Below are 13651 nucleotides of genomic sequence, written 5' to 3' on the forward strand. Positions count from 1 at the left end.
TTATCCAAGGAAAAAGAGGGCAGAGAAAGAAGAGTATTTTTGTGCTCTACTTTTTTTTTTTTAAATTTAATATGATTCACAGGTATGATATTTTTTTTTATTTTAAATCTAACAAAAGAGAATTCCGAGGCCAATGCTAAGTTGGTTTCAAATGGCTCACGGTTATATAAGGTTTCTTGGCTTTGAATTCTAAAAGTAGGGTTTGTTTTCAAATAGTCAGAAATTGAGGGGGTTTAACATAAAAAAATATTTCCCCTTCCTTAAACCCCAGGACCTGAGCTGAGAATCACTCCATCTTCCTCCTTGGCATCTTTGTCGAAGTTCAGGTCCATCCTTCGTCGCTTCCATTTCAATCGAGCTCGCCCTCGCCAGCTATGGCTTCCGGCGGCGGAGCAAACAGCGCCTCAATAGCCGCCGCCCCGTCTCCTCCTCCGGTGTCGGTGGAGTGGCACGTGCGGCCACCCAACCCGAAGAACCCCATCGTCTTCTTCGACGTCACGATCGGCACCATTCCCGCGGGGCGCATCAAGATGGAGCTCTTCGCCGACATCACCCCCAAAACAGCCGAGAATTTCAGGTAAGTTGGTCTTGGTTCGAATTGATAGAAGCCCTAGAATTTATGTTAGGCTTGTTGGTTGACTTGGTTATGTTCTTTTTGCAGGCAGTTCTGCACTGGCGAGTACAGGTAGGTGGATATGTTCGTATTGTTGGATTTATTTTTTGGTTGTCTATGTTTCTTTTAGCTACTCGATCATGATTCAAAGTGTAAACGATGATGGAAATGATAAACTGTTAATATTTCTTCGATTTAGAGATGAGAATCGAATCGATCGATAGACTATGTTATTAAGGTGAAAGGGCCCGAGTCTTTATAAAGGGAAGATTGTAGTTTAGCCATGGGGAAGATCAAGCTTTGTTCTAGTATTTGCTCATAAAAAATAGTCAAAATATCTAATTAAGACTACCTTTTAGATTCTGTTGTTACAAAAAAAAAAAACTCTTTTATGGGAGTTTTATATAAACTCGTGATTTGCAGAAAAGCTGGATTACCTATCGGTTATAAAGGATGTCAATTTCATCGAGTAATCAAAGATTTCATGATTCAAACTGGTGATTTTGTGAAGGTATGCTTCTATATTTAAGACTTCCAGCAGCATGTGATTTAATGTTCTCTCCTTATAGTTACAACATGCAAATGATTTTGTCTCTTTAAACCCTACTATCAGGTCTTACTATGTAGTAGAGATTTTGTTGCTGCTTGAAACATTCATCATGTACAGAATCACTTCATACAAGTACCAACATTGCAGTACACCATTGATTCCATCCCAGCTTTTCTCAATAATCTGTCTCTTTTGTTTGTCATGTGCATTGTTTGATGTAGATACTCTCACCAGCATCAATTAGCTTTAGACATCAAGATTTTCTTGCCTTATCCTTCTAATCTCTACTTTACCTTTTTCAGGGCGATGGAAGTGGATGTGCAAGCATATATGGAAGTAAGTTTGAGGATGAAAATTTCACTGCAAAGCATACAGGCCCTGGTCTGCTTTCTATGGTAAGTTACTACTTTATCTACTATTATTTTTAGTTATTTTCCTCATCTATTTTCCCTGGCATTTCATATAATGTAATTTGTCTATTCATTTTCTTTTTGTCTGTTAGAAAAGTGATACTTCATCCGAATACTCTAAAATCCTGTGTAGAGCCTTGTGTACATTATTACAGACAATTGAATTTCTGCTTTATAGTAATTACAATGATAAATCAATTATTATTCTAGAATTCAACAAATACCCAAATTCCTAAGCACAATTCAGTTGTGTCTGCAATTTAAATTGGTTTATCCAAGGCCTTAAAACAAAAGCTGTCCATGTAATCTGAATGTGATTCTCCCTTTGCTTTTGCCACGCAAAGAAGAACAATGCATGGAGAAATGTTTGATTAAGATGGCGTGTAGACTACTTTCAGTGTAATCCTTTTGAACAGTAGTACTTGATACAGCAGTAAATTTTACCATGAAAAGATATAAACTAAGCCAGTCTCATCACCTTCAAGAGAACAAGCTGAAGTGTGCAGCTTGGAGCTTGTTTGGGCTACTAATTTTAGCTCCAAGGGAAATAGAAGAAATAAAAAGATGAAGTTTAAAGGGCAAAATTTCGCTACAAATCCTTAAATTTTTAATGCATCAGAGCATCAAACAGTAATATGTTATACTTCTTACTTCTAGGACAGTATAGGTTTATGACTTTATGTCATAATAAATGATGCTCTCTCCTTCCAAATCACTAAAAGAGATTGCCCATTGTGAACTAATCTGTTAGATTTTTACTAAATTATTCTCCACTAAGTGAAAAATAAATTTTAAGGGACTATTCCTGTCAGAAACTAAAAGGAGTATACTGATATTACTTCTTTTGAAAGAAAATGATAGGTGGTAGATCATTGTGATTCCAATGAGTTCTGGACTGTGGGGAGTTATAGATGAATCAGGAAATTGGAGTGTGGGGGGCTTTACAATTGTAATCCACATAGGTTGGCAGCTTCAAAGAGTTGTATTTGTTTGTGCTTAATCATGAGCTAGTGATTGGATTTTGAGCCTCAAGTTTCTCTAGTGTTCAACAAAAATTATTTCTCTCGCAAATTTCATTCTATGATTTAGTGTTATAAAGGTAATTCAACTTTTGCTATTTATTTGACATGATTTGACCATTTGGTTAATCCCTGATCATCAATAACTTTCTTGTTCCTTTGCAGGCTAATAGTGGGCCCAACACTAATGGATGTCAGGTACTTATCCGACGACTTAGATTTAGTAATGTTTCCTCATGACTTGTGAATTCTCTTTACCAAGGATAATAATGAATGCATAATTATAAATCGACAATCGATTTCACAAGAGAGATATGTCTCTGATTTCTGCTTTATACTTTGTTTGAGACAGCAAACCTATTCATTCTTCTTTGAGCAAGTTAGTTTTTCCTTTTCCTAAGTTGTCATTTGGTTTCACTTCATCTGATACTCGTTTTGTGGTTTGGTCCTGTTCTTTTTTCTGCAGTTCTTTATAACATGTGCAAAGTGCGAGTGGCTAGACAATAAGCATGTTGTCTTTGGGGTAAGTTTGCTCAGTCATAATTTTTAGTGGAAGGTGAAAGATAACATCAGATAAAAGAAGAAATGATAACGTCAGGTATTAGAGTTAGGGGTACTACCTACTCAATTACTCATAAAAGAGAAGTTACTTGAAAACATATCATGATGGCTTTCCATTGAAACAACACGAAGCACTTTCAGAGATTGAAAACTTTCATTATCACGCACTGCATCATAATTTTCCGATATTAATGGTTTTATTCTGTAATTTGCTACAGCGGGTGCTGGGGGAAAGTCTCTTGGTGGTCAGGAAGATCGAAAATGTTGCAACTGGACCAAATAATCGACCAAAGCTTGCATGCGTAATAGCCGAATGTGGTGAAATGTAGGATCTGATACTATAATTTGAATTATGTGGTTCCACTTTACTACATTATTACTGGGTCAGTGAAACCTTTCAGCGAATGTGGTAAACATTATTTAGTGAGGAATGCCTGAAGGCGTTTAATTCTGACTTAACTTTTACACTGTACTAATCTGTCCAGCTATAATTTAATAGAACGCCTATGCTGAAATGGGATATTGCTTAGATGGTTAAAAAGGTTAATGTTGTATGAGTAATTTTGAATTTATATTTCAGCGGCATTAATTTAAGCCCTTATGACTTCACCACTCCATTCTCATTGCAAACTCTACAGTAATTTTCAGTGAGTCGTGTGGTATTTGAAATGTCTTCCAGTGGCTTTAGCAGTTGACAAACTCTGCTCAATTGGTTAAAAAAAGCTTATATCATATGAGTGTTTGGCTGTTCCAATTAGGGCGGCATTAGTTTAATTCGAACGCTGATTAAGTTCTCACTTCTCTTTTAAGGAAAAATATAATAAATTCAGGCACATCTGTACTTTCGTATTGAGTTCTAAGAAGATATATTACAATTGAGAAAAGAGAGCCCATTACAGACTCTATACTTGCTGCTCAACTAAACTGCAATCCAGATACCAATTAATCGCATAACACGAAAACCACCAGCAAACAGATAATACTAAACCACTAAGCAAGAAAAGAAAAACTCTGGGAAAAGAGAAACACATACACACATGCACACATAGGGGAACAAAGAAAAATCCACATATCGAAATCCACTCTGCAAAAGTAACACTCAGAGCTAATTCAGTGTTGTGCTGCACCCCGGTATCACAAAATAAGCACCTCTCCGGCACACTGCTGTACATTTTGGATGGAGATGAACAGACTGCGCTAACACTTGAAGAAGAATGAAGATTTCAGGCAAGAAGAAGCTACCCCATAAGCAGATGATTTTTGAACCAAGTGAGGCTGTACCAACCTCACCAGTTCTGTTTTCACATGAAAAGAGCATTATACAAAATGTTTACCCATACAACTTTGTCGCCATGGTGACGCAAAGTACAGCAATAGCATGTAAGTTGCAACTTAGTGAGGAACAGTATTCAAACCAACACCTGGTTGGACAAAACAAGATTAAGTGCTCACACTATTCCATACATTTAGTGCAATATAAGATCATATTGCGAGCTGCAGTTCCTTATCAAACAACTACCCTGATGAAAGTAAAGGTGGTATCTTCTCCATGTCAAGTTAGACGACCCATAATTGTTGGTGAATAATGATGATCCTTAGGATATAAGTGCTAATTTTCTCAGAGAGGGAATATTTATTAGCATTATAGCTATTACCCCAGAAGGGAAAAACTGACATTGATGTGTTCCTGCTATAGTAAAGATTAAATTACAAAATGAGTTGAGATTTGAGAACAAAGGTTAGAGTTGAACTTCACAAGCTTAGCTAGCCACTTAAGATATGCGGATTAATTATGACCAAGTGTGTACCCTAGCCTGAGGGCCACCTAAAGTTTTTGTTGAACCTCTTGATGCTACGTTAGGGAAGCACAAGAGCTACCTACTAGCTAGAAGAATAATAAGGTGGGATAATAGGAGTTTTGAAAAACAAAGATGTAAAATGAGTAGAACAACCAAAAGGATGAGAAGGAAGAAGGAAATTTGCTACAATAAGACAGGAAGATAGAAGGGAGGACGTAGAATGATCTTATGTCTATTGTCTGACACATGATAATAGTTATTTGATGCTATTATAAATAGTCCAAGAAAGTATTAGGCATGATTAGGTAGAATTAAAAAGAAATATATGTTCGAAATTACCTAGGCATAGAAAAATAGGCCAACTACACCAATGTCCCAAATCTAGTAGCCGCTTCCCCTAAATAAAAGTGGCATCATCCTACTCTGACCTTAGGTTAGACGAGTTATATAAGAAAAGCCATCATAAAATAGAGCCTCCACCTCAAAATAACCAGACATATAGAGTGAAAAGGAAAAAAAACAATGATTAAGGAAAAAAAGAGCCTGATGTATAACACCTACATCTTAATGCAAAAGCAAAGATACATTATTAACTATTTGTGCTATAACAACTATCACAAATCGTGCAACTACTTGATAGTGGTTTAAAATTCTATGAATGAAGGGCCAGATTACTGAATATGTTTAGATGTCTAGTTTCAACCACAAATTTAAGGAGCAGATATCTCTCACTCTGTCACTAAATGGAAGCTCCATTTCTCTCTATCTCTTTCAAGTAGGTAACTCTTCTACATAGACAAATTGAAGAAGTAAGGGCGAAGAGAAAATAAAAAACAAAACATGCAAACTGATGCAGAAAGACTGAAAAACACAAGACCAAACTCAGGAAAATCCAGAGTCTGAGAAGTTTTATACTTAAACCGCAAGTTTGCATTGGAAAAAGGTCAATTTTTGCGCAAACAGTGATTATTCTAGATCAACTCCAAGGTTCAATTCTTAGAAAAGACCACGCAAACCACCTGATCATGGAGTTCCAACGATGATAACAGGTAAATTACAAGAAGGAGGAAAATAAAGGACTTCGCCTGATATCAAGCCGCCATGGGGTGATTCGCGATGTACTCGATTGCGAGGTTGCAGGAGTCGAGCTTATCAGCCTCCTTATCCGGGATCTCGAGCTTGAACTCCTCCTCCAACGCCATCACTATCTCCACGTTATCCAAGCTATCCAAGCCCAGATCTTTCTGGAAATGCACGTCCGCCGTCACCTGTAGAACGACCCAAAATTCGTCCTTTTAAGGGGGGAAAAGACACTGGCCCAGGAAGAAAGGAAGGGGGATTAAAAAGTTAGGGTTTTGACGAGAACCTTAGAGGGGTCGACCTTGGGGAAGCTCTTCACGACGTCGAGGACTCGGTCGACGACCTCTTCTCGGGTGATATGGTCGTCGCCATGGGAGGACATGGATCGAATCGGAGGATGGAACGGATTGAGGCACGAGAGAGATCTCGATCGATCTAAGGTTTGGACGGGGAGGCGGAGATGACGAAGGATGCCGGATCTTAGCGCGGCGGCCATTTTTCCCCCACTCTCTTCTTTAGTATAAGCTTCTGCTTTCTCTTGGCCGGGGAAATATAGGGAGGGGAAAGAAAACTTTTCCCAGTATTTTACAATTTAATTATATTTAATTAAATATATATTAAAAAAAATTTAATAATAAATTTTAATGTGTATTTTATATGTAAATTATGCAGGATAATTTGAGATAAACTAAAGTTATCATGTATAGGTGTTAATGTAGATAAATTAAAGTTGAAAGTATAAATATATATACAGAATTTTATTTAATAATTAAATTAGATAAATAAAAATTATACTAAACTTAAATCTATTTAAATCCTGGAATTTATATTAAATTATATTTTTAGCGAGATAAATCAGGTAAATTTAGATTAACCCGGCCCAACCCAGCCCAAGATAGAGATAAATATATATATATACATAGTAAACACAAAACCTCTCCCAAGCTTCTCTGCGAGGTCGGAGTGGATACCTATTTCTTTGTAGGCCAGCAAAGAATTTATTAGGGTTTAGTGTAGGGTTACTTCTCTTCTTCCATGGAGACGATGAGCTCCGAAGGGGAGCTCTCCTCCGGCTACAAGATCGTGCCGTGGTCGAGCTGGGAACAATGGGACTTCGTCAGGGAAGGGATATTCTCCGATTCCCCCGATGCCGTCGCCGCCGCTCTCAGAAGAGTACGAGCTTGCGTGCATGCATGATTAAACCTTAGCTCTTAGAGTGGTATACCTGATGATTCTTTGTTGTATGGTTTGTGTTAGATATCGGCATGGCGAAGCAGAGGCTGCCTTCCGATTCCCATCGATGTCACTGCTGCGTTTGTTGAGATCCAGCAAAAGGATCCTTTTTTTAGGTCTTTATCTGATGAAGTTTTGTTTTTGGTGAGTGTTTTGGGTTCATAGTCTTTTTTTGAAGATTTTATTCTTGTTGGTTTTGCAGGAAAGAGCCTACGGATGATGTTGTAACCTCGGAGGAGATGTTATCCATGCTGTATAGCATGGCAATCATGAGGTGAGGATTGTTCTTATTAGAGTACCATTGAATTGCTTGGATTATATCGGAAATTGGAACTTTCCTGCCCTTTTCCTGTAGTCTTTAGGAACATGTATAACTTTACTATTTGAGAAAAACTGAAAGTTGATCATGATCTTTCTCCAATGTTATGTTACTTGGTCTAAACGTTGTACTTCTGTCATCTTTGTATTATACTAATTTAGGATGACCTGAAAAATATGGACCTTTATTCAGAGCAAAACGTTCTTTGATTTCAGTCTGAGGAGATATATCTCCAAGAGTATATACTCTGTAGACTTGTAGTTTTGAAGGGTAATACTTAACTTATTCAAGTTGCCTTTTTTTCTAAGGCTTGTCAACGGCTTTGTGGAGCAAGCACATAAAAGAACAGGGCGTTCTATATCTCAATTAGCTGATGCAGTTGGTATACCCCGAGTGCTGGTTGACATTCGCCATGGTAAGATAGCTCCATTTCTTATTTTCTTAATAAAATAGTTAGTTTGTGTTACAGCAATCCCTTATGAATTTATTTCCTGATACATTCTTTGCTTTACCTTCATGGTGCAGAGAGTTCCCATCGCAATCTTCCTTCACTGCGGCTGGTCCGATTGGCCTGTATCAAGGTATATTGGGTTGTGCAAGCGCATAAATTTTAAACTGACTTAACTCTCTTTTTTCTTTTTTGCTTTTTTTCCAGCTTTAGTTGAGAAATTTGTTCATAGTAGCTAGTAAGTGAGCTTACTTTGCTTTGATAGCAATCATTATTTACCTTCACAATTGGAGTCTTCAACATCAACTATTTACATTCCTTGAGACATCCTATGTTTCTATAGTTTTTGTAAACAACTTAAGATTGCCTAGTAGAAAATAAGTGACTGTCAGATTAATTTTTTATTTTTTTCTTTCTGCCTGATTCATACTTCTGCTTCATAAAAGATGATTATGTAATGGAATATTGATTTCTCTTCCTCTATCTGAGATGGTTTTCCTCAAATAGTTGAAGACTTCTTGTTGCATATGGCGTGATTTTCAATTTTGCACCTGGCAATTGCTAATATTTGTAGAATTTATATATTAGATGTAAGTGATATGTATGCTTCAGAATATCGAGTCATGTTATGTTATGTGATTATTTTCTCACTTAGCCATGTCATTTTGTTGTTATTTGCAGGCACTTGATTTTTTGAAATCTAATTACTGGGAACCACAGAAGTGTGCTATCCGCGATGTTCGAATAGAAATAAGATCTAGATTGCGTGAGATGGCGTACTGCTTAAAGACCAAACATGTTGCAAAACCAAGTTCGGAAATCAAAATGAAATGTGAGTCCGTGCTTCTTAGTTGTATAGAAGTAACAGTTTCATCAGGATTTAATGCCCAAAATACAGCCAGATCAATAATTTTGACTACCGGAGACAATGTTTATAGTAAACATATATCATGATTAGAGTCATAGATTAGTTTGGAGGTGGAGGGTTATTTGCCCTTTATCTACAACCACTGTGACAATTTTCTTCACATTGATGTAGGATACTCACAGTCGTCCTGCAATGCAATAATGAACTTATATATGACCAGAACTTGTTTTGTAGGCTGAACTATCACCCAATTATTCTGTCATATCTATCAAGACATTAAAATGGGTTTAAGTGTTGAAATAGATAGCAAAATTTTATACCACTTTGCTTGAGATATCTTGAAAACCTTTAGATCACTTCAGAAAGATTATTCTCCGTTATGAAGCAGAGTTATGTTGTGGTCTGTGCAATGTTGCACCAAGTTGTTAATTGTCCGATAGTAAGATCTTATCTTATTGTCTTGGATTCAAGTGTTCAAAGCAATGGAGGAAATTGAACCTTGTTAGAAACTTCTGAGATTTGACATAGACAAGTAATTGATGCTAGAAGTTTAACGCTGGGAAGTGAATAGTAATTTTGGTTAAGAAATTAGATGAATGCAGTACAGAATGTGTTACACTTGCTATAACAATGTATTGTACTGTAACTAAAGACGGATGGGGAAATTTTTTGTGTTTCGAGCAGTTGGGAGATGCAGACTTTAAGTAAATAATGATGTAGTGAACATTCACATGTTGATGCAGATATAATAGGAAGATTCATATCGGCTCATTAAGGAATAAAAAATATTTAAAAGGCATGTGCATTGATATGTTCCTTGCTTGGCTGACTTGTTTTCTTTAAAACATTGCTATCTCAGATTTTGCAAGTTTTAAAGTAGATGGCCATCTATTTATCTAAGGATTTAGTTTTATTAGAAGATAATTAATATGATGGACTTTTAACTACATCAGCTTTCACTTAGGGATCCATGTAGGTGATTTTGATCAGAAAATTGTTGGAAGCTTAGCTACAAAATGAGCAAGGCTTCTAATACCAATGCTCTCCCAGAGAAGTAGCTGCAGTTGAACAAAGATTGATTTACTCGTTAATCTTCTTTTTGTTTTTACAAATATGAACATGAATTTTTTTTTCTACGGGCATAAAAATCTTAGAATTTATTGTTATGTAATGAGTGTTGGTTGTGGAATTTCTTAATGCCTGTGTTTCTTTTTCAACTTTTAGCTCTAAAGAGGCAGTGAAAGGCTGTTCATTACCTTTCATGCTGTCATGTCTTATTTTCTGGCCAGTACCAATATTAATCTATGTTTGGCTTCTTTGACTTGTGTAGGTGCAAAGCAGGCTATTCTGCTAAGGGGAGGCAACAAACTTTCTTCACAGATAGTCGGAAAGTTGCAGTCATCTAAGTCGAATGGTATTTATCTAAATCTACTTTGCTACTTGATTTGATTATCCATGAAGTTTGGCTTGCCAATGATTTATAAAAGGTTAAGCTTGTGCAATGATGTCAATCATGTTATCGCATTAGGTATTGAAGTGGTTCTTCTCCTGATGGTCAGTTCCTTTATGAACACTTCATCACTTTTATAATGCAGTCACTTTGTTTCAGACTTTTAAAGCTACAAAAATGAACTTTGTAAAATTTTTTTGATGATTTGATTCATTCATCGATTATTTCTAAGGAACTGTTTCTTTATGCTACATTCCCTAATCTGACCCTATACAGTTCAAGCCATCTGACTTTTTCTTTTGAACATGGTAAATTTTTAATGCATCACCTAACATTCAGCTGGTAAGGAAATCCATGGTACATGTTTCATACTGCTATATGTCAGATAAGAGGAGGTACTCAGTTTTGGACTTACCATGGCTCCCTTTTCTTTATTTTCTTCTTTCTTTGACTAGTATCTGATTAATTGGATCTTAAGCTAGAGATATTGAACTGATCGATAAAAGAAAGAGATGCCATCAATGAATCACTCACATATTCTTCAGAGTTGTATGCTTCAACCTCAGGAGTACTACACCAACATAAATTAACTTTTAAAATATGTAAATTCCATAAAAATGAAGTAGATCAGCTGGACTCATGTGTAAAACTTTATTAATAAAATTTACTGATCAGACTGGAAGAGACATGACTGGTACACACAAGATCTTACCCTAATTAAGCAAGCATATCACTAATAAGATAATATTGCACTCTTATCACTATGCTTGGTTGATGTTGATGGGTATCTTTTTATAATTTGCAGGTGCAGAGAAACAGATCTCGAAGGTTACAAAGATTATTGCTCGACTTTACTCTGCATATCCCTTAGAGGTTGTGTCCGTTCTGTTAGAGTTCTTTGAATTGCAGACCTCAGCTGGTTTAGACATCGTTGATGTAGAACATTCAGAAAATGATGAATTGAAGCCGCTTGTAAGCTCAGTTAATTATTTGAAGACTATCATTAACAAATTGGCATGTAAGAACTCCAGATTACTACTCAGTATACTGAAGGCAGTCCTTGAAATGATTGAGGCCAAGCAAGTCATGGAATACGAGAATGGTATAATTTGAATACTAGTGACATTTTTTTACTGATGCCTTTTCTTTTCTTGTTAAGTAATTACCTGATGGTGGAATTTCATGTAATTTTGTTGCACTTTTCACAAGTCCATTTCTTCTTGAATCTTGAGAACATAACTATGGGTTATCTGGGTGTATTTTCCTCTAATTTTTTCTAGACTTGGTATCATTTTTTTTAGTTAGTACTTCATGAAGATATTTGTATTCTTATTTACCTTTTGACTTTGCAGGTGAATGCTACTTTCTTTCATCCCAGCATTCAACTGAGAAATCTGGAGTAAGAAACTTGTGTTCCCTGTTTCTTTGGCTCCTCGAAAACCTCAAGGCATTGAACGATTCTGGCCACATTGATCTCATTGATAAGATTGGAGTTCTTTCTGTAGACAAACATGCTGTACCCAGATTTTCTCTCAAAAAACTTCTGCGGAAGTGCCTAAATTTATCAATCATTGATGACAAATATTTTGCAGCTTCAGTAGTGCTACTTGCTGAGATGGTTGGAGAAAGTGCTCTAAAAGAGAGATTGAAGAAGCACCCTTTGCTAAGTTCAGAGAACTGCTCTACTGAAGATGATAGCATAACCCAGTCTAAAACTGTGCTCTTACATGAAGAGGCTTTGGCTAAAAAAGAAGCAGAGAAGCTGGAATCTCTAAAGCAACAAGCCAAGAAACGTAAAAATAGAATTAGAGATTCTACAGACGACAATGCAGAGACAAATAGCACGTGGACTCTGGCTAGCTCATGGATTCCATGCCCAATTGGAATGGTACCTTGTTCATTTAGTTCAACTGCAATTCTTCCTGTTCTTGACATGGTTCATGATCAATTAGAAGATAAAATAGTTGAAAGAAATGACAACCAAGTAGTGAATGATCAAGACATCGGTTGCAGTGATTGGAGTGACCATGCTGAACCTTCAGAGAATGAACATGCTGTTAAAAAATTCAGGCCAACCACTGATGACCAAAATTTGGATTTTCCAGAATCGACATCCCTCATGGTTATTGATGGCATCTGGAATGAGCAGAGGGAAGAAGAATTGCTTTCCATACATTCTACTATCAGGATTCCTCTCTAGTATTGTTCCGTGTGCACCTTGCCTTGGGTGCCGCCATTTTGTTTATTCAGGATGCTTGTTGGAACTGCAAGCATGTAATGACACTTAAGGACGTCATGGTCCTACAACATGGAGATCTTTGAAAACCAGGAATTGTAAAACAGGATAAAGCTGTTATTGAGAAGGGAAAATTATGTGCTTCAATTCAAGCAATCAGCAGCTGAAAGGTGAGTTGACATATCAAAAGCTTCTACTAAAAGAACAGAATTTCTTTTCGGCATTTGGTGGAACTTCCACTTCGAAAGACTTGAGACTTGAGGAGACAAAGCAAGCGGTACCAGAGCCAGAGTTCAATGGACAATTTTGGTTTTTGCTGTGGAATCTTTGAACTTTTTTTCCCTGGCACAAGTAGATTAAGGCTGTTTCTACTAGAGTAGTAGGCAATTTATATATGTTTGCTATGTGGCAATTGTAAAAATCTGTCAAAGGGAACAATTCCATTCTTTTGATTTAAGAAGTTCATTTGCTTTACACGGAAACCATAATATTGTGAATCTTATGCAATGTCTTTAAAGTGATTTTATGGCTGTTAGATTGTACGACTGCTATACCGGTTAATATGTCAATATAGTTGCCACCTTCCCAAGCCATTTATTGTTTTAAACAGCGAGATCAAGAAATAGTGCAGCTGCAATATAATTCCTCATAAACAGGATGCTCAAATTGATCATAATGCCATCAAAAATCAAAGGAAACTTCTCAATATTTCCTTGCCTGCTGCTGTTAGAAAGCTCCAAGAAGATTGTCATACCTTGAAAATTAATTTGATTAAACTTTCTCACTTTTTAATTAAATAATGGATTCTGTGTTTGCATATATACCCTTAAAAAAAAATCTCTTATAAACCCTTCTAAAGTTGATATTTGATACACAATTTTTGCTCGTATATCTTTTAAAACTTCAATTTCTGCATTGATACTCATTGAAGTTAACAAACCATTATAATTTAAAAAAATAGAGATGAAAAGACAGAGATATTCTTATTCTAGTTAATGTTATTATTATTATTATTATTATTATTATTATTATTTTGGTCTTTTTTCTATTAAATCAATTGAGACC

The 13651-nt window shown here is 36.3% G+C and overlaps 3 protein-coding genes across 3 annotated transcripts; 2 read left to right on the plus strand and 1 right to left on the minus strand.

Annotated features, from left to right (window-relative positions):
* The first annotated feature begins 257 nt into the window (after window positions 1-257).
* Window positions 258-3694, plus strand: LOC140775512 (peptidyl-prolyl cis-trans isomerase CYP22). Its single transcript, XM_073118860.1, has 7 exons — window positions 258-577; window positions 662-685; window positions 1037-1124; window positions 1466-1558; window positions 2758-2790; window positions 3059-3115; window positions 3372-3694. The coding sequence occupies exons 1-7, from the start codon at window positions 375-377 to the stop codon at window positions 3480-3482; spliced, it is 609 nt and encodes a 202-aa protein (XP_072974961.1). The 5' UTR covers window positions 258-374; the 3' UTR covers window positions 3483-3694.
* A 2120-nt stretch (window positions 3695-5814) lies between these two features.
* LOC140776056 (acyl carrier protein 1, mitochondrial) lies at window positions 5815-6583 on the minus strand. Its single transcript, XM_073119613.1, has 2 exons — window positions 6319-6583; window positions 5815-6220 (listed from the first exon to the last, which is right to left on the minus strand). The coding sequence occupies exons 1-2, from the start codon at window positions 6526-6528 to the stop codon at window positions 6044-6046; spliced, it is 387 nt and encodes a 128-aa protein (XP_072975714.1). The 5' UTR covers window positions 6529-6583; the 3' UTR covers window positions 5815-6043.
* Window positions 6584-6986: 403 nt separating this feature from the next.
* Window positions 6987-13124, plus strand: LOC140776534 (uncharacterized). Its single transcript, XM_073120267.1, has 9 exons — window positions 6987-7205; window positions 7290-7381; window positions 7468-7539; window positions 7893-7999; window positions 8110-8165; window positions 8714-8864; window positions 10231-10314; window positions 11156-11452; window positions 11703-13124. Exons 1-9 carry the CDS (start codon window positions 7068-7070, stop codon window positions 12548-12550), a joined length of 1845 nt encoding a protein of 614 aa, XP_072976368.1. The 5' UTR covers window positions 6987-7067; the 3' UTR covers window positions 12551-13124.
* Window positions 13125-13651: the final 527 nt, after the last annotated feature.

The sequence above is a fragment of the Typha angustifolia genome, chromosome 14, assembly GCF_048772165.1.
Source record: "Typha angustifolia cultivar Huaian chromosome 14, ASM4877216v1, whole genome shotgun sequence".
NCBI classification, from domain to species: domain Eukaryota; kingdom Viridiplantae; phylum Streptophyta; class Magnoliopsida; order Poales; family Typhaceae; genus Typha; species Typha angustifolia.

Coding starts and splice junctions, on each gene's coding strand:
- LOC140776534 (XM_073120267.1), top strand. CDS start 7,068: ATGGAGACGATGAGCTCCGAAGGGGAGCTCTCCTCCGGCTACAAGATC. Junction 8,000..8,109: donor GCTGGTTGACATTCGCCATG/GTAAGATAGCTC, acceptor TTCATGGTGCAG/AGAGTTCCCATCGCAATCTT. Junction 8,865..10,230: donor TTCGGAAATCAAAATGAAAT/GTGAGTCCGTGC, acceptor TGACTTGTGTAG/GTGCAAAGCAGGCTATTCTG.
- LOC140776056 (XM_073119613.1), bottom strand. CDS start 6,528: ATGGCCGCCGCGCTAAGATCCGGCATCCTTCGTCATCTCCGCCTCCCC. Junction 6,221..6,318: donor CCAAGGTCGACCCCTCTAAG/GTTCTCGTCAAA, acceptor GTCGTTCTACAG/GTGACGGCGGACGTGCATTT.
- LOC140775512 (XM_073118860.1), top strand. CDS start 375: ATGGCTTCCGGCGGCGGAGCAAACAGCGCCTCAATAGCCGCCGCCCCG. Junction 686..1,036: donor TTCTGCACTGGCGAGTACAG/GTAGGTGGATAT, acceptor CGTGATTTGCAG/AAAAGCTGGATTACCTATCG. Junction 3,116..3,371: donor ATAAGCATGTTGTCTTTGGG/GTAAGTTTGCTC, acceptor AATTTGCTACAG/CGGGTGCTGGGGGAAAGTCT.